This window comes from Typha angustifolia, chromosome 12 (assembly GCF_048772165.1).
Source record: "Typha angustifolia cultivar Huaian chromosome 12, ASM4877216v1, whole genome shotgun sequence".
NCBI lineage: Eukaryota > Viridiplantae > Streptophyta > Magnoliopsida > Poales > Typhaceae > Typha > Typha angustifolia.
Genome location: NC_133250.1, coordinates 897,163 through 917,501, shown reverse-complemented (window position 1 = coordinate 917,501; position 20,339 = coordinate 897,163). Strand labels below are relative to the sequence as shown.

The window sequence follows — 20,339 nt, the reverse complement described above, 5'->3', positions numbered from 1 at the left end:
TAATTATCTTATTTCTTAATTAAAATAAGTTTCTAATCCTATGTTTCATTGCTGAGATTCTTTGGGGAATATATCCTTCAATAAATATATTTTTTTTTGTTTTTTTAAATCTATGTAATTAAAAGGTCATAAATAGAGCTATTAATTATTTTTCACTAGAATCTTTTTTTCCTCTGTAGAAATTAAGCTAGGGAAGTAGCTACTTCGTCCTTGCGGCCGTGGATTTAATCCGGGCTGGGTCCCACAGGAATTCTTACGCGTTAAGTTATAATACGTTAAGATTATTATTATGTAGACCAAAGGGGGAGAAAAAGATTAATTAATGTTAGCATAGGTATGATGGAAAGCATAATCTTCTTTATTCCAAGCTTCGGCGTCTCTTTTAGTTGATACCCAGCTTTGTGCCCTAAACTTTTATAAGTATATGCCATAGCCATGGTCCTTACTTTGGATTGTTGCTCATTAATATTCCTTCTTTACCTTCTCTACCGACCATTTGTACTACCAAACTAATCTCTTTTTTATTTTATTTTTATTTAAATAGACTATCTCTCAAATTTATTATTAAATGACGTCTAATTTATTATAGTCTTAACAAAAATAATAAATTAATTAGTTTTTTTATTTAGTAAGCTGAAAGATTAAATTAAAAAGATTTATATATATATATAAAATGCTAAAAATACTAAACTGATTAGTATTTTTATTTAAAAATAAAATATTGATCAGTTAAGTATTTTTATTATGGCTACAGTAAATTAGACTCTATTTAGTAATAAGTTTAAGAAATAGTCTGTTTCGATAAAAATAATTCTAATCATACTAGTTTGGTCAAAAACTCAAAAAACTCTTCTTAAATTTTAATAAATAGTATTAATAAAATTAGGTTTTTATGTGCATTTTTAATATAATCTAGTTATATTTATGGTGGAGAAAATGGACGTCAATTTTACTGTTATCAAAAAAAATTTATTATAGGTACTGCCTATTGACTTTCTGACTTTGACTTTGACTTTGACTTTGTCCCATTGACCAGAGTAGGTGTGCCACGTCAGCTGGCGGTGCTCTAGACTACTTGGCCCTTAAGTTTCAACTTTTCCCACACTAGGAGCGTCGGAGAATTTTCCTATTTAATGATTGTTAAAAGACTACTTATTTTACAACCCATATTTTTCATACCGTTCGAATTTATACATTATTTATAATTAATAAATAATCAAGTTTATCAAAAATAAAAAAAAGGAAATGGTTGGATGTATTACTCTTTTCTTTCCTTATAATTTATAATTAACCCTCCATTTTGTCCATAATTTTATGACCTCTCTAACAAAATAATATAAAATATATAAACAGTAGTAAAATTGAAATCATGGTAATTTTTATTAATTATTATCAATTATAGGTAGATATAATCCAAGTCATTAGTAGACTAAAATAATCACATAAGTATGCTTTTGAGAGCTTTTATATTTTAATTGTATTTAATTTCTTAATTTATAATAATAAATTACATCGTGCGTTATATAGCTCATTTATTATAAATAATATATTTGACTATAAAAAATATATGCAACTTAATTTTACATGCTAATTTAGAAAATAAAACATAATTAAATAGCAAGAAAAAAGCTCTCGAGTGTATTAGTTTCGTCCGAGCAATTCCAATCGGGCTCCAATGGGATTTAGAGGCCCACCAAAAAAATAGAACCCGGTTCTATTTGTCTTTTCAATTTTTTAAAAATACCAAATTTACCTAATAATTATTGCATTCAACGATTTTAATTCCATTTGTATCATTTATTAAATAATCTAATTAGGTAAACTGAGTATATAATTAGTTTTACTAATCGGTTTTTAACAAAAATAATACCATTGGAAAGATCTCATCGAGACATTTAAAATGACTCTAATATTAAATTATTTTTTAGTAGTTTAAATTTTAAATTTTTTATTATTTATAAAAATGAGTCTAATAAATTATGTGTCCTAAAATATAATTATTTAAAATTATTTCCTAATATAAATATTAAATAAAATACATCAAATATGAAATACATCAAATACATCAAACAAAAATTACATTAAATTTTATATTCCTTCGTTCTCGTGCCTCTGCTATAAGTGTTCTATTAGTGCATTTCGAAGCTCAAAATAAGCCTCTCTATCTTCGATCTTCCTATGTCGAGCAAGAAATTATTTTTATTATGAAATATTAATTTCTACTTATTTATGTAATATAATTTTGATATTTTTAAGTTAATAACGCGTAATGCTTATTTTCATGTTTATTTCGTGTAATGTAATTTCGATACGTTTAATTAAAAATTAATAATTAAAAATTAATTCTGAAACTATTGAATATTAGTCTTATTTTAAAGATCTCGAGGATGAGAATTTTCTAATCATATATATTTAATTTAAAAACAATAACAGTAAAAAAACTTATTAAATAATTTAAAATAACTAATATATATATATATATATATTATTTTAATAAATATGGAGCCCTATGCGTCGGAGTTGCACCGGCTACTGCTCTATTTGGCTCCAAATATGGAGATGCTTGTATCCGATCACCACGAGGTAGACTTGAACCAAATGAAATCCCCACCTTTCCCCTTTCCTTCGACTTCGATCTCCAAACTCCTCTCTCCTATCTCCGCATCCATGAGCAAGCGGCGAAGGGTAAAATCACCGCTCCCTCCTCTCTCCACTCCTCCTTCTCCTCCTCCTCCACCTTCACCACTTAAACGAAACCCTAACCTAAGCACTACAAGATCCCGGCGATCCCTCGCCGCCACCTTCGGCGGAGAAGGAGAAAGCTGGGAGCTCCTCCCCATCACCCGCTCCGAGCTCTCCCTCCCCCTCACTCTCCCCACCGGCCAATCCTTCCGGTGGCGCCTCACCGGCTCTGGCCAATTCACAGGCGTCGTAGGCCCCCACCTCGTCTCCCTCAACCACCTCGACGACGACCCGGACGGCCGTGTCGCCTTCCTCCTCCACTCCCCCTTCTCCTCTTCCTCCTCCGCCGAAGCCAGAGAAGCCCTCGCCGACTACCTCAATCTTGGTGTCTCACTCGCCGAGCTATGGCGAGACTTCTCTGCGGCCGACTCCCGCTTCGCGGAGCTCGCCGGAAGGTTCGGCGGCGGCGCCCGCGTGCTCCGGCAGGATCCTGTGGAGTGCGTCTTCCAGTTCCTCTGCTCGTCGAATAATAATATTGCGAGGATTGAGAAGATGGTTGGCGTTTTGTCGTCGTTCGGCAGGCCGCTTGGATCCGTAGGTGGGTTTGAATTCCACGAATTCCCGTCTCTGGAAAGGTTGAGTTTTGTCTCGGAGCAGGAGCTACGGGAAGCTGGATTTGGTTATAGGTACGGTGTTGGCTTTATTCCATAAAAGTGCAATCAATTTCCTTTCTATCTCTTGTTATTGCCAATGAGTGTTTGTTTGCAATGAATTGACAAATTGGAAAACAACCTACTTTACAATTAGGATAGAATTAAGGAATCTTATATTGGTTCCTTGTACATTACAAACTAAAAATATTGATCTAGTTGCATAGTGGCAAATCTAAGAAGATTGATGAATGCCAACAAGTTTGGAGGATTAGCAAGTGTTCTTTGAATAGAATTTCTTTTGTTGATGAAGGTAGGCAGGATGACGATGGCTTATGAATCTTCAAATATGAATTGGATTTTGTGCACTTCCTTGATGATGGATACTTTGCATTTTAATTGTCATGGTTTGATAATCAATACTTGAGGCTTTACTTTTGACCTCATATTGGGAGAATTTGTGCAGCTAAGCTTAACCCCAAGACTGATGGTTGTAAACACTTGCATAGCAGTGTCAGAGCCAAATTTATCTTTCGCTTGCAAAGAGACTAGTTTTGGACCTCTAGCAGTATTTTCTGGGTCTGTTTGACTTATTTTCTTACAATTCATTCATGTTACTATTATTTGCGGTGATGAAGTGAGTGGTTATTACAACAAACTAGCAGGGCAAAGTACATAGTTGGCACTGTTAAAGCTTTGCAGGCAAAGCCTGGCGGAGGTGTAGAATGGCTTGCTTCTCTTCGTGAGTTGGATCTCCATGAGGTGATTGATGCCCTTTGCACTTTGCCTGGAGTTGGACCAAAAGTTGCTGCCTGTATTGCTCTTTTCTCCCTTGATCAGCATCATGCTATTCCTGTCGATACTCATGTTTGGCGGGTGTGTTTTCTCTGCTCTAATATTAATTTCTTAATTGCATTTTAACTCTTTTTCTTGCTATAACCCCTTAAATATAGTATACTGACCAGCTTGTGATTAGATTCGCTGGTGTTGGATATTGTTGTACTTTTGCCACTTATGAGGGATTGTAAATGTTCTTGCATATCAATGTAAAATCTGATCTTAGTTTGTTAGCTACTATCGCATCTAAAGCCACTTCAGAAAGACTTACCTACGAGATCTCTAACTTTTCATATCAAGGCCTTCAAGATTGAATTTACGGATGCACCATTGCATTTTTGAAAAAAATATATATTGCATGTTGAACTATATAATATCTTGATAAGTCCATATGTTAGGTAAATGATTTTTGAACATATCAAGAATCCGTTCTTGTCTAACCTCCATTCTATTTTCTATTTTCCCACCATCTTTTGGCCCATTTACAGCAATTGCTGCAATCTCCACTGTCACATTCCATCCTCTCCTTCCTCTAGTGTATCCTTCATGTTTAATGAATGCTTTCACTAATTTTGTTTCCTTCTATGTGCCCATCTCCTTAAATCAATGCCAAGCATCATCCTCGTCTTCTTCAATTCTATGGAGATGGTTTGGAGTTCATGGAGATGGGAGAGAGGTGGAAGGTCAAATGGCATGCACCGGCACACTTTTAACACTTTTCTAATATATTTTTTAGGATCTTTTATATCTTAAAAGACCTTTTAATATATATTTTAGGTTTTAGTATATATATTAAAACTTACATTAGAGCTTTTTATTTTTAGATAATATTGTAAATTGCCTAGTTTATTAGGCATATAGTCAGTCAAGTAGAAATATGATTCAACACATGATATAATTAAATATATTTATTAATCGACAATAGTTTAATAATTTAAACTAACACCTAATTGAACATAGAATGATGGCAGACAATAGTTCATTAATCTCATATGTTCTCATATCAATTTTGACTCAATTTGAATGAATTTGACATATTAATTTTGAATTTTTGAAAATTTGAGAGAAACTTTGGAGGAAATTAAGATTTATTTTTGGTTCCTACATTTTAAAGAGTATATTTTATAGATATAACACCAAATGCTAGATGTATGTAAAAAAATTATTATAAATGATAGATCTAGCAAAATTGAGCTGAGATCTATCATTTGTATACCCCAAATTATTTTTTAAAATGTAAAACAAAAAGTACTTAAAGAGAATGGAAGAAAAAATTACCATTTGATGGAAGCAAAATTCATTCTCCCTCTTTCACTTCAAGTTTTTTTTTATTAAAGTGGTTGTCTCTTTGATTAACTCGTAATGGGTTGGTGGGTCTCGAGCGGCATGGGTCGGCATTGCCCGGCACGGAGTTGTGCAAGTGGCACAACCCATACTGGGTGTCAATTATTCATCAGCACGACGGGGTGTGTTGATTGGCACAACCATCCTTGTTTTTGAGATAGATTTTTTTCTAGAATTAATTTATAACATCTATGAAGTCCTCAAAGTTTTAATGGGGAATATAATATTTTGACTTTTAAGGTGTGCAAATATATTACTCAAGTTACGGAATATCTCATAAATATTGAAGGGTCTCTTTAGAGGTGCTCTGACTGAATAGTGTTGAGAACACATTAATCCAATGACAGCTGCTTCTGTTGGCAGTGAATAGTGGTCTGACATAGGAAGTAACAATAGACTTATACAGGTTTTAAGTTAAGTACATGGAGGTCCTCTAAGATTTGATGTTTCCAGTTAGCAGTCTTTTCCTCTGCATGATACTGCAGCAAGTTGTTACATGTTATCCATATTGCCTGGATATTATTTTGAAATCACCTCAATTACTTGTCCTTTGTCTTTGTCAAGAGCTAAATTTTCCCTAAGATGCTTTCGCTATATTGTAATCCTTTTTGCTGATACATATTCCCTTTTAAGCCTCAAAATACAACTTCGTGCTATATTCTAATCCCTTTTGCGGCTAATGACTTTTTTCCCTTAATTTGACTTGTAAAGGCTCTTTATTACTGATACATGTAGGTCGCAACCCGATATCTATTGCCAGAGCTTGCGGGCACGAACCTAACACCAAAGCTTTGCACCCGTGTCTCTGAGGCATTTGTGGCCAAATTTGGAAAATATGCTGGTTGGGCACAGAATGTACTCTTCATTGGTGAACTATCTTCTCAAAAGGTTCTTGTTCCATCAGTCGATGTTTCCACTTGTGAGGCAGAAGCTATCAAGCAAAAAAGGAAGAAGTCGAGGGGCGATGTGGATTCTGAAGAAATAGTGGAGAGTGGCTAAATGCATTTTTCTGAACCAGGGAATCCATCGGAAGGTGCAGAATTCTTCACTTGGAAGTTAAAAGGGCTCTCGTTGTGCAGCGGTGTTTGTAGGTTTATGACAGAATTCAAAAGGATGCTGCTAAACCGTAAGGCCCAGACAGAGATTTGCTGCCAACTTTAACCTGATACAGCCAAGAGGTTTCTTCTGATTGCATCTTAATTTCCCCTGTTTATTAGGGGCATCTGCGCATTGGTGAGTTGTGAAATCACATTCTTAAGATATTACAATCAATGAATTGACCTTTTTGATTTAGATAGCCTGGGCACTTTTCACTGAACCATCTTTCTAGTGATTGCAGTGTCACACAACTCACCTGTTACATTGATGGTATTTATTGAATTTTAATGTTTATTTGCATTCTGCACTAGCTGAAACCAAACCCATTGGTGCAGCAAAGTATGACTATAAATCTATGAGGTGATTCCTGTGCCATCAACGCATGTATTGAGACTCACCCTAATCTTATCTACTCTTTTGTCCTCTCTCCCTAAAGTCAATGCTAGTTAGAGGAAATTTGGCTCACCCACTTACTTTCATCAATTACCCACCTCCAATCTCGCCAAGATAAGCACCTCATGTTCATCAGAGAAGCCACCCAGATTACTTTATAAACAAAGTTTTCAGAGAGAGAGAGAGAGAGAGAGAGAGAGAGAGAGAGAGAGAGAGAGAGAGAGAGAGAGAGAGAGAGAGAGAGAGAGAGAGAGAGAGGCATGGATGGATACTTCAAGAAGCCAGGATCCATTCCATTCAAGTGGGAGATCCAACCAGGCATCCCCAAGCCTCATCTCCAAACTCATTCCACTGCTACTTCCTCACAACTGCCATCAAAACTTAGCCTCCCTCCTTCCAAGACCAAGACCAAGACCCCCCTCCCTTCCCCTACCCAATCCCCTCTCACCCACTACTCTTCTCCATGGCTCTCGGAGCTACTGATTAGCCCAGCTCCTTCCCCTTCGCAGTCTCCTGCCATCTTTCCTCGCTCCGCTTCATCTTCGCCATCGAAACGGCAAACTTACCGCTACCTCCGGTCATCGTCGAATTCTCAGGCCTTCTCCTCTCCTCCTGAGGTTCTTGCCATCTCACGAGGCTGCTTTCCAATACGATCACTTCGGCGTAGAGATGACAAGAAGAGGAGCAGTGGCTGTTATGGCGGCTCCGACGTGGTTGTGCCGTCTCCACACCGCTCCGGGTCGAGCCGGAGCTCGTCTTCCTTCTCCTCGCCGTTCAGGAAATCTCTCTCGGCAAGAGAAGAGGCGGCTGTGGCAGCTCGCTGGATCTTCTAGTGCAGCAAACTTGATAAGACTTTAGACGCCATACAAGAATAAGTTCCTTATCTGGACAAGCATTCATGGATAAATTTATCCTCGGTCTGAATGAATCCGAGATTGTAATTGTTCATTCCAATACATCCGGTTCATGCGGCATAGTATGCTCACTCTATATATATGCAGTTATTCCACTCCATACATATCCATACACAATGCCTTGATGCAGTTATTCTTCCTCTTGCACCCCTATGCAGTTGTCTAAGACGTTTACTTTTGCATAGATAAATATCTCATGAAAGTTGATGAAAAGTTAAATTTTGATTTATTTAATAATAAAAGAGCAGTAAATACTTCTTCTTTTTTTAATATGTTGCTCTCAAATAAGGATTCATTTATTATTTCATCTATTAGATAATTTATTTTAGTGAAAGCATGTGGGTAATAGTAATTCAATTAACATATAAAGCTATTGTTATTTGAAATAAGCCCTACACTTTGGCCTAAATTAAGCAATACTGTAGATAGAACAAAATATCAAGCCCCATGGTGCACAAAATATGACAAACTGAGGAACGATATTAATAGATTCACGGGAGCAAAGAGCCAACCCTATGATTTCGCCATGATTTGATAGTCTAAAATATGGCCCTATGAATCCCTAAAGGTTGAACGATTTAGGATCACTGGCTTACAACATATAAAGAACAGAACCAACAGTAAGTAGAGCAAAAGCGAAAAATATAAAAACAAGCTTTTACGATGGCATGGTGACTATATCCAAAGCAATGATGGGATAAGTGGGAAGCAGAAGGTGATGGTGGCGCTTAGCGGTGATGGAGATGATGAGGGAGGAGGGGAGTTGTCGGGTCGATGCATCAACGAGCACAAGCTACAACTATATGAAAGAAGAGAGGCCGACAAAATAAACTGACCAAATTCAATGCCAGACCGAAAGAAAACAACCTGAATCACAACTCTCTCCTTTAATCCCTCTCTTTCATCAAGAGAATAAAGAGAGCTGAATTAAGAGGCCCTATCAAAACCCAAGTTGCAACCACCCAACCCTCGCACCCACCCCGACTCCTATAAACCCAACACCACCTCCATTACCGTTGGCGCAGATGGAGAGGTCACGGTAAGGAAGGGATCAATGACGAAGCAGACCATCTAGGATTTGGTCAATAAGCTGAAGCAAGCAAGCAGAGAAGGAGAAGACGATGCATTTGGGGTGTAGATGGTCGCCAACAAAATGAGGAAGAGGACAACACTACTTAGAAAATGTAAAGGCAGCAAAGATAATTCAGCCGGCGCAAGACGAGAAATTGACTGGGTGGGTCACCGAGGAGAAAGAAAGGATGTGAAAGGTAATTGTACATGACGAGCTACGAAAAAAGGAAAGAGAAAGGAGAGGGAAGAAGTAGAGGTACATGATGGCCTCACCAATGAGGGGAGTCAGAAGCCCCTTCCCTCCCCTAGCCACACAGACGAGGAAGATCATCGACAACGGAGGAAGCAAAAATTTCAATAAACCTAAGTAGAACTAATCTCACACAATCCATCAATTAGATACTTCAGATTTCAACATTAGTTACCAAAAAGTAGCCAGAATGAGCATCCTTAGAAATAATAATAATAATAATAATAATAATAATAATAATAGGTTTTGAAGGGTACTCAGGCAAATATAAAATTTGGATGGGTATACAACCAAAGGAGGAGCATTTGACTAGTATACATGCAAAACAAATGAACAAAATGAACTACTTCCAAATTATACCTTAAATACTTGATCAAAAATAAAATTATACCTTAAATCATCAAAGTTTATTACACATTCGAATCCATTCGAATCCACTAAAATTAATTAATTAATTAATTTTCTAAACAGTGTGAGTTATTTTCCGTTAAGATAAACCCTTTTAAGATCTCGGCTCATGTAGGAAATTGCTTTAACTTCGAATGAGAAGACGCTACGTGTTTCTCTTGCCGCTTTATTTTATCGAGAACCCTCCCAGACCAAATTGGAAGACCATCTCTTCCAACTCAATTTGTAGGGTTTCCATCCTCTCTTCTCTCCCTCTTCCCGCCATTAAAGCTCACACAAGCTCGCGAAAGAGGTGATGCGATACGATCGTCTCCTGAATCCAGTTTGGGAGTAGCCGCGTCCAGCTTCAGGTGATCCCTCTCCATCGTCCCCTCTATTCTACAATTCAAATTTCCACGTTGCCCCATCGCTTTATCGATCTTTTAGTCTGAAATCTTGAAATTTTTGACCTACTGTTTCAAGGAAATACTCGATGTTTTTTTCCTCAATTACTTGCTGTTTCCGCATGATTGAGGCTAAATTCTAGATTTCTGGGATCGCCACCAAGGAAATGGACGAGTTGGATGAAAAGAATTGGGTGCCGAGGGTGGACATGGAGTTCGCAAGCGATGAGGAGGCGTACCAGTTCTACAACAACTATGCTAGAGTAGTTGGATTCAGTGTTCGAAAAGCCTGGGTTAATCGAAGGGCTTCTGGGGTTATAATATCAAGAACGTATGTTTGCTATAAGGAGGGGTATCAGGGGAACAAGAAGGATGAGAGTGAGGTGAAGAAACCGCGCCGGAATGAGAGAACTGGTTGCCTTGCACACATGACAGTTAAGATTACTATAAGCGGTAGATATCGTGTTAGTGAGTTCCATCCGATGCACAACCATGATCTTGTTCCTCTTGTGGAATCGTCAAATTTGAAGTCACATAGAGTGGTGAAGAGGAGTCGGGCGGCTGCGGCAAACTTGGCGTTGCAAAACCCTACTTTCGAGCACTTGGTCCGACAATCCGGGGGGTATAGGCAGGTTGCTTTTGTGTCCATTGAGGATGCTGCTGATAAAAGTTGGGCACCAAAAGTAGACATGGAGTTTGAGAGTGATGAGAAGGCTTATCAGTTTTACAATGACTACGCCAGAAGAATAGGATTTGATGTTCGAAAGGCTTGGGTGAATCGAAGAGCATCTGGCGTCATTATATCGAGGACCTATGTGTGCTACAAAGAAGGTTATTATGGTAACAAGAGAGATGGAAGTCAGGTCAAGAAGCATCGGCTAAGGCCTAATGAGAGGACTGGTTGTCATGCAAGGATGATTGTTAAGCTTGCAAAGAATGGAAAGTATCGAGTGAGTAATTTCCAACCAATGCACAACCATGAGTTTGTAGATGCAAGAACTGCTTACACGTTAAAAACATATAGGACTGCTAATAAAGCGAGGAATACTGAATTGGAGTCTGCTGGTTTTTCCAATGATGCTAATGGTCATGGGAATGGTCAATGTTCGGCTCATGGGGATCTGAGATTCTCCTCCATCGTGTCTAAAAACTTTTCACCTGCAAGACAAAGGGATGCTCGAAAACCAGGAGACTTTGGAGCCACTATGGAGTACCTGCAAGAAAGACAAGTTAACGATCCGTCATTCTACTACGCATTGCAACTTGATAGTGAAGATCAAATAATAAATGTTTTCTGGACAGATGGTAAGTCTGTGTCGGACTATTACTACTTCAGTGACGTTATCTGCTTTGATACAACATATAAATCAAATAGTTATGATACACCCTTGGCACCATTCTATGGTGTGAATCATCATAAGCAAATTGTCATATTTGGTTCAGCATTGCTATACGATGAATCTGAAGACTCTTTCAAGTGGTTACTCAAGACGTTCAAGAGTGCGATGTATGGAAAGCAACCTAAGGTTATTCTAACAGATCAAAATTCGGCAATGCTCAATGCTGTTGCTTCAATGTGGTCTGGCACAGTTCATCGAGTTTGTGTGTGGCATATGTATCACAGTGCAGTGAAGCATTTGGGACAAGTCTTTCAAGGTTCTAGGACTTTTGCACATGATTTTAGCACATGTTTATTTGATTGTGAGGAGGTGGAGAAGTTTGTAACAGAATGGAAGGCAATATTAGCAAAGTATGAACTCAAAGACAATGAGTGGTTGAACGAGTTATTTGAAGATAGAGAGAGATGGGCCATTGCGTATGGACGGGAAACGTTTTCTGCTGACATGAGAAATACACAGCGCATTACAAAGTTGGACGGCATACTAAAAGAGCACTTGAACTCAGCAACAGATTTGTTGCAATTTCTCAAGCATTATGAAAGATTGGTAGATGAGCTGCGGGATGCAGAGCACAGGACTGATTTCAGTTCCACTCAAAGTGTCTCAGTTACAAGTTCTTCTAGGATGTTGAACCAAGCTGCCAACTTGTATACCCCTGCAGTGTTCGACATGTTTCAAAGAGAGTTTGAAATGTCAATGGATTGTATGGTATTCAACTGTGGAATGAGTGCAACAGACTGTGAGTACAAGGTCACTAGTGAGGAAAGCCCAGAAGAGCACCTGGTGAGATTTAATCCTTTAGATGGCACACTAGCATGTAGCTGCAAAAAGTTTGAGTTTGTTGGAATTCAATGTCGCCATGTGTTAAAAGCCCTTGATATAATTAACATAAAAGAACTTCCTCTGCGATACTTCTTGAAGAGGTGGAGGAAAGATGCTAAAACTGGCCTGGTAAGAGAGATTTGTGGGCTTTCTGGAACTGACCCTAAGTTCTCTAAAGCTAAGCGTTTTAGCTCCTTATGTCACCTTTTTGGTCTAGTTGCAGCAAGAGCTGCGGAAACCATTGAGGGGCATGCATTTCTTGAAAACCAGTCACAAAAGTTACTAGACCATGTATATCAAATTCCACTCACAAGACCTTTGGACGAACCTCAGTTTAGTTAGACTGTGATCTGTTCATTTAGAATGTTGTAGAATATCATGTTCATATGATGTATGACAAAGTTGATAGGAATCGGATTAAACTTACAGGTCTATAATTTTGATGAAAGTTTCTGTTTTCAGCCGTGTTCTTTAATTGGTGGAAACACATCTCATCTCATTGTATATTGCAGTTTGAAACTAGTTCCATCTTAGAGTTCATACTGGGACGAAGTTTTGTAGTGGATTATGCATTCATATCACTGATGGTAAGGCTGGTAATTACTTGGTTCATGTATCTATACACAATTCCTGTGTCAAGATATGACTCTATACCATGTTATCATTGACTATTTTCATATGTCATGTTTTATTCTCATTCCCTTTGATCTGGAAACATATTAGTGTCCAGGGATCTCTACGTAATTGCCATCGGAAACTTTCTTAATAGTTCTTCTAATTCCTCTTTTAACTCTCTTAAATTATTGTGGAAGTATTATTACTTCGGATTTTTAAATTGAGGAAGCAAGTTTATATTTACCGCTCATGAAATGCTTCCTCTTGTGGTATAATTGACACCATTCAACAACTCCACATTTTCCAATCATCAAGGGAAGTTTCATAACTTGGCTTGTGAATGAAATTAATTTGGTCAGATAGGAATCTTGTATGTAAGTTCGTTGGAAATTAGTATATATTGAGAAGGACATGAGTTTGTTTTTAAAGTGATCAAAGTATGATTCACATGGAATCTTAGCATGCTTTTTTCTTTCAGAATAAATTCTTTCTTAGAAAGAAAGCAACAAACTAACTTTTATGTTACCCCAAATGCAACATCCCCCTTGACCTAAAGATATTAAATTAGGCCCTCTAATTTTCAATTTCGAATATTTTTGATACTGATATATAGTAGTGAGGAGTAATTTTATGAGTAAATAAAGTTAACATGGATTAAAGTAAAAAAAAAACTAGTGCATAAGAATGACACACAGCAGGGGGTGATTCTAAAAGTCAGAATCCACAAGCAAAAAGCTAAGGCTAATTTAGCATTTGTACTCCCTTGTCTTAGTAAGTAGGGTGTCTCTATCAACCTTTCTTTGCATCACTTTTAACTCTCTCATAGTACTAATCTATTAAGCAACCTTCTTAACCTTTTTGCCCTTTATATTATATCATTTTGAAATACTCCAAATGTCAACAAAAAAAGAAACCCAGAAAGAGATTATAATAAAATATCATAAGAACAGTCAAAATACCGTTTGTTCCTTACCTATCTTCTATCATAGGGAAATATCACATGCTTGAATAGTTAGTATCATCACATGAACTGGTGCACACAGAGAGAGAGAGAGAGAGAGAGAGAGAGAGAGAGAAAGAGAGAGAGTTTACCTTCTTCTTTCTGGCGACCTCTCATAATCCAGTCGGAACAGTACAGGAGTCGGTCCAACTCCAGCCGAGCCCACATTGACCAGGCAAACGTCAATTCAATTCAATCCAATTAATTAATTAATTAATTCCATCTGCCCACCAAACCCACCCGTTTCCCACCCGGAAACGGGTTTCTTCGGAGAGGGAACGAGGGATGATGGATCTTTTCGTAGGCAGCGTCGGTCGTCCAGACACCGACCGAGCCGGTCCGGGTAGCAGGAAGCAAACGTAAACAAATGCCAACTCCCACAGCGGCACCGACACATGGCCCCCCACCCCCATCACAATCTCTTCTTCCTTAATACCCCTCCCCGCTAATCCCAACCGTATTATTATATTCCCTACTAATTACTTCACAATTCCTTTTTTAGTACCTGTCACTAATCCCCACGTATATTTTATATCATTTCACACCCTGAATTATTAAAAAAAGACATTCTGAAGATCAACTTCTCTAAGCAAGGGTAGTAAATGAAAAATAATAATAATAATAATAATTAAAACTATTAATTTTAAGATAGTGATCACTCTCTAAGTAGCAACGAATTAGATCTGTTCACAATTAGAACCGCCTCAATTTTCGAATAGAGGTGGTGAGTGCAAGAAAGAAGATTACGAGATGACAAGAATTAGCTCTGAAGAATTGCAGAAAAGACCTAAAACTATGATCTAATAGAATGTGTAGTAATTTGGTAATAACCCCAAAACACGCAGCACCTCCAGGTGGGCGACAGCTCGTACTACTACTACTACTTACTACTACGTACTACTAACAACGATCGTTACAACAAGATAATGTTATCGTTATTCCTAAACAAGTCTAATAATGCTTATTAGAGAGGGGGGGGGGGAGAGAGAGAGAGAGAGAGAGAGAGAGAGAGAGAGAGGTCAGACTTGTATTGGGGCTGGCGAGGCGGCGGCGCCACTGACGGCGGTGGGGTTGGCTGCTGTCGTGGCAGAGGAGGCGGCGGACGAGAGGTGGTGGTTCTTATTGTTGTGCATCCACACCTTGAGCACGTGCCGCTTGACACCGATCTCGAGGCAGAACTGGTCGAGGGCCACGTCGTCGTGCTTCTGGATCCGCCACCCGAGCTTCTCCGCGAACGCTTGCATCTTCTCCTTCTGCTCCGCAGTGAACTTCGTCCGGAACCTCTTCCTCCCTCCGCTTCCGCTTCGGAAGTCGTGAGCCGCGGTCGCGTCGTCGTCCTCCTCTCCTCTCCTCGGCGGGGTCTCCGATCCGGCGCGGCTCCGATCTCCGCCGAGGTGGATCGGCGCAGCCGACGCCGGAGGAGGCGGGATCGCGTTGTAGGGAAGCGGGAGCGGGATCGGAGGAGCGAAGAAGGGCATAAACCCTGGCGTCGGCGGGATCGGCTTCTTGAGGTGGATCGGACGGTAGAGATCACAGGCTCCGGCGCCGGATCCACCGTCGCGGCGGTGGAAGTTGCGGTGGCATCCGCACGCGGCGCACTTTAGCGCCTCCAGTGTTCCCTTGACCCCTCCCGGCATGAACTCGCCGCACCCGTCGTACGCCTGGCCTCCAATGGCCGCAGCGTGGTTTCTCATGCACTCTTTATACTTCCCACCGCCACTTCCGCCGTAGCCGCCGGACTCCGGCGATCTCTCGCCTCTACCCCTCGGCTCCTCGTAAGGTACAACACTTAAATCCATGAAACCCTAACCCTTCTATTTTTCTCTCTCTATCTCTATCCCAATCGCTTTCTTGTTAGGTTTAAGCCAGGCCAAACGTGGGGATTTGGGGTTTTTTTTTTCCCTCACGAAGATGAACAAATTTAATAAGCTTTTATAAATGACGGTAGAATAGAAATGGCGATGGCGGTAAAAGTGCCGCAGAGAAAATACCTATGCGGGTAAATTGGGTTGGGGAAGAGGAAGGGATCACGTGCGGCGTGATGACGTGGCGAGCGGTGGGGGGGGGAGATTGGCGGACTGCAGGATTAAGAGGGTAGACACGTGATCCCGTCGATTAGACTAAACGAGACCGAGCGGTTGGGGTACGTGTCGGCGCATGATTCGCCGAGGCTCATGTAAGGTCCTCGTCTAATAATAATCACGGGGGGTGGGTCGAGGCCCCACCACGTGAGCCGGGTACTGACAGGCGTCAGATGGGATGGTGGCCGTCGGATGGACGGATGGGATGGGAGTCCGATCCGTGATGAGAGATCCGACGGTTGGTGATGGGGAGTACACGGTATGGGCCGTAAGGTGGCGGTGCGGAGCACGTCACGCTTTTCGCGCCATACCGTGTGGGCCCCGTCCCAACGTCTCTCTGTCCCGTAATAACTCCTTAATCATAATCTCTCATTCCCCCTCCCCATTAGAAGAAAATAATGGTGAGGGTGAAAACATGTCACCTTCTTTAGTAGTCGGCAGTGTCTTGCAATAAATCTAATTATGCTTTCTTTCGTAATAACCAAAGAAAAAAAGAAAAAGAAATTAAGAGAATGATTAAAAGAAAAATTAATTGGGTGGGAATACGAGGGTTAGAAATAGAATGGATGGAGCGCATGTGAGTATTGGGGGCTCAGAATAGGCACGGAAATTGGCGTAGGATAAGATAGCTTGCACGCCTAATGATTCCCCGATGCCGGAGATCGTGGGCGCGGGACCCACCACAGTAATTGAGTTCGACCCCGCTGACGTCAGCAGTAGTTGATTGCCCACTCGAGAATCGGGCCGGCAATTAATGCCTCATTGAATCCCATTATATTTACCCAGATTCATATTTCATAATAACTCCTAAGTTTCTTCTCTCACAAGTCATAACCACCACCACCACCACCACCTCCTCCTCCAATGCACCTCTGTTTTTTTTTTTTTTTTTTGTTGAATTTAACTCATTAACAGCAAAACCCAAGTCAAGGTGTAGGTATAAAATTAGATTTAATTATGTCTCGTATAAATAGGTTAGCCATTAGCATTTTATAAATACGGAGGAGTAAGTTAAAATCAATAACTATTCGTGCATCATTAGAACATGGATAAAGAGCCAATCACATTAAAAAGGTTTAATGTGATTGGGGGGTAATACTACTACTACTACTACTAATAATGATAATAATAATAATAATACGATACCTTTAATTGTAGATGATTTGATAGGTGAGGAGAGATAGGGGGGGAGGGGGAGGCGTTGCGTTCTTTTCTGAAGATTGGGAATGAGTGCAGGATCTCTTAGCTAGATTGAGATTTGTGATGTGAATAGAGACTTGCATAATTGAGTCGTGGATGCAAGTGTGATGAAGTGGTGACTGGGGACCACCCTGAGTCTTAGTGTGGTCGGTTTGGTTGCATCCGCCTTCGAACTCATGGTTTAGTTGACGACGTAGTCTTGTCATTTGGAACTTATAATAATGTTTGGTCCCAAAAGATCGCCCTCTCATCGCTTGCTGGATTGCACTCCACTTGGGTAAGCGTCTCCTACGCTTCTCTTCCTCCTCCTTCTCCTCCTCCTCCTTCTTCTTCTTCGCCATTATAACTCTTCCGTGCATGGCCAGTCTCTTTCTCTTTTCCTTCCTTCATGGTTGGTTCATCCCTGCCAGTTTACTTGATCACTTCAAATTGAGTACTTATTTCTTTGTAACCAATGGCTCATAAATCCACCTTCTAGCTTCCCCTTTGGCCATCATAGTTTGGAGGTGATGTAATTTTTATTTTCTTTTCCATTACTTTTCTCTACCATTGCATGGTTGTGCGTGTCAGGGTAGCGAAGGTCACGATGAAGTTATCGGATGTGATAACCTTTACGTTGTGTTCCCATCGAGGTTGTTTGATTTGTTAATCTTTTGTGTTCATCGAGCTTAATATCATATTTGTTTGGTGTAATGTAGGGGTTTGTTGAAAGGTTCGTCCTCCCTACCTTCTTTGTTGATTGTTATGCATTGTGCTTATAGTTGATAGGTTTGATGTGTGTATCTTTTATTATGCTGCCTTTATATATAACTAAGGGTTTCCTTCATGTTTCCCTTTGTGTCGAGTTTTGTAGCTCTTTGATATCATCAATAAAATCTTGCCCCCAAGCTTTCCCCTCAAAAGTTAAAGAGAAAAGACTTAGCTAGATTTGATCAATTATTTTTATTAGAAAATTTTGTCAAAAATATCGTATATATATTACTTTCTTATTGTACTAAATAGTTACAAACTCCCTCCGAAAAGTTTGAACGCATCCGTAATTGGTTTTAGATAGAATTTAGGGTGAAACTTTTGGAAGCTATTCCGAACAATATATCCGTTGAAATCTCGTGAAATTTAAATATTTTGTAGTTTTAAAAAAGAAATTTCTAATAAATCTAATATTTCGATATTTGGATGGCTAGATTTAGAAATATCAATGAATCAGTAGTCGAAAGTCGAGAATGATAGACTTACGAGATAAAGGTTTGAACTAGTTTTGGGGATCTGTGAGTAGAGGCACTAATTTTTAGGTGTTGGATGGAGGTGGTGGGCCGATAGTAATCGGATGGCGTCAGTAGAGATGGTGTGGTGGAATATTAGGAATGGTGGACGTGTTTAGGGCATGAGTAGAGAGAATAAAAGGAGAGGAGGAGTGGGCCACCGGACTAGGGTGGTTGGCCGATCGACAGGGGTTAAAGGCGACGGTGCCGAGGTGATTGCCTCTGTCATGGGTAAAGGGAACAAGAGAGGAGAAGGACATGAAGAGAGTTAGGGCATGAAAGTTCAATTTATTCTTTGAATCAAAAATGGTATGCACCTAATTACTTAAAAGGTGGCTACAATACAAGTCAGTTCGATTAGTCCGACCACATCAACTAAGTAAAATTGAAAAGAGCTAAAAGTAAATGACATAGATTTTTTTGAAATAAAACCTGATAAGGTAATATTCGAACTAAAATAAAAATAATTATCATATAGATATGTAAGTTTTTTAAGATCATGATAAAAATAAAGAAGATTAGATTTTAAAATCAAATGAGAGGTATTTTAGGGATATTAATCCTTTATTTTTAAAAGTAACAAAAAATATTTGTTTTTTAAATTTCGTTAGCTGTCGGTTAAAATTAACTCAAATTATTTTTAAAGTATTAAAAGTGAAATATAAGGATATAAGTGCAAAATATATATTTTGTTTTTAATAAGTTTACTTTTTATTACTTTTCTCTATTTTATTGGATATTGGGACGATTTCTTCAAGTCAAAAGAATTTAAATTTGAATTATGGGTTCCAAAATCATAAGGACATAGAGTGAGATGAGTAATAATAATTGAATCAATCATATCTTTAAGTCGGCTACTGATTCTTTCTTCTCATGTTTACCTCATTGAGTAGTAAATAGTTGTTTCCGGACAATAGAATAATGATCATGGGTGTTATTATACCTTGCTTACAAGAATTATCAAGCAATCAATTGCTCAATTATGGCAAGTTTATATATAAATATATAATTAACAAAGGTTCTGAGAAGAATAGTACATGATAGAACTCCATTTAGTGACTCACTTCTCTTTCATCATATTATATGTGGAATTATTTTTTTGGGAATGAAAGTTTGGTTTATGGTTATAATTTGATACAGGAATGAAAGAAGAGGTAGAGCAACTGCTCAGTATATAAGTTTTACATTTGGGTAATCGTAAATCGAACTGCAATACAAAATAAAAAACAGTAGAAATAAGACGATATTTCAAAATGAAAATCTTCATCTTAGTTATCATTGATGACACTACGAAGAAGTGTAAGAAGAGGGTTGCTAGAAAAACACAAGTATAAGAGGGTCAACATTCTGTAGCTCTGTCAAAACCATAGTAGACCCAACACCACAAATACACAAAACAAAAATCTCTAGCCAAGAGCACAATCATCTTTGTCTTCTATTACATCCTTGTTTGGAGTGATAGAAATCGAAGTGATTTTTTGAGAAGATTCCCTAGAATTGAGATAGAAAAGTGTGGGCAGGGCGGGGTGGCGTGGCACGGGCCAACCCTTTACTCGCCCGACCCGACTCAGAAGCCTGTCCGTTCTGCTACAGTATTTACCTGTTCTACTACAGTATTTACATGTTCTACTATAGTAAAAACCAACTAAAATTTATTGTACCGTTTTACATTTTTTTAAGCACACATTTAAATTTTTTTAATTTATTATTATTTTTTAAATGGAGGAACATAAATATTTTTTTCAAAAAATAAGCTAATAGTAAGAAAATTCTAAAAATAGCTAAAATGTAGGTTGGGCCGAATGATTGGTAGGTCAAGCCGGTCAGGCCCGACCGATTAGCCTGATCTCCCATGGGTCAACGGATAGTAATGGGCTAGACTATTCTAATCCGACCCGAGTAATTGGTGGATCGGGCCGTGAACAAATA

The 20,339-nt window shown here is 38.9% G+C and overlaps 3 protein-coding genes across 3 annotated transcripts; 2 read left to right on the top strand and 1 right to left on the bottom strand.

Moving 5' to 3' along the window:
• The first annotated feature begins 2,484 nt into the window (after window positions 1–2,484).
• Window positions 2,485–6,806, top strand: LOC140771846 (N-glycosylase/DNA lyase OGG1). Its single transcript, XM_073113610.1, has 3 exons — window positions 2,485–3,368; window positions 3,998–4,208; window positions 6,249–6,806. The coding sequence occupies exons 1-3, from the start codon at window positions 2,500–2,502 to the stop codon at window positions 6,510–6,512; spliced, it is 1,344 nt and encodes a 447-aa protein (XP_072969711.1). The 5' UTR covers window positions 2,485–2,499; the 3' UTR covers window positions 6,513–6,806.
• Window positions 6,807–9,746: 2,940 nt separating this feature from the next.
• LOC140772717 (protein FAR1-RELATED SEQUENCE 5-like) lies at window positions 9,747–12,911 on the top strand. The gene is made up of 2 exons (XM_073114916.1): window positions 9,747–9,997; window positions 10,110–12,911. Exon 2 carries the CDS (start codon window positions 10,198–10,200, stop codon window positions 12,592–12,594), a length of 2,397 nt encoding a protein of 798 aa, XP_072971017.1. The 5' UTR covers window positions 9,747–9,997; window positions 10,110–10,197; the 3' UTR covers window positions 12,595–12,911.
• A 1,730-nt stretch (window positions 12,912–14,641) lies between these two features.
• LOC140772115 (zinc-finger homeodomain protein 2-like) lies at window positions 14,642–15,799 on the bottom strand. Its single transcript, XM_073114016.1, has one exon. The coding sequence runs from the start codon at window positions 15,664–15,666 to the stop codon at window positions 14,887–14,889; it is 780 nt and encodes a 259-aa protein (XP_072970117.1). The 5' UTR covers window positions 15,667–15,799; the 3' UTR covers window positions 14,642–14,886.
• Between the last annotated feature and the right edge of the window lie 4,540 nt (window positions 15,800–20,339).

Coding starts and splice junctions, on each gene's coding strand:
- LOC140771846 (XM_073113610.1), top strand. CDS start 2,500: ATGGAGCCCTATGCGTCGGAGTTGCACCGGCTACTGCTCTATTTGGCT. Junction 3,369..3,997: donor GAAGCTGGATTTGGTTATAG/GTACGGTGTTGG, acceptor ACAAACTAGCAG/GGCAAAGTACATAGTTGGCA. Junction 4,209..6,248: donor TCGATACTCATGTTTGGCGG/GTGTGTTTTCTC, acceptor TGATACATGTAG/GTCGCAACCCGATATCTATT.
- LOC140772717 (XM_073114916.1), top strand. CDS start 10,198: ATGGACGAGTTGGATGAAAAGAATTGGGTGCCGAGGGTGGACATGGAG.
- LOC140772115 (XM_073114016.1), bottom strand. CDS start 15,666: ATGGATTTAAGTGTTGTACCTTACGAGGAGCCGAGGGGTAGAGGCGAG.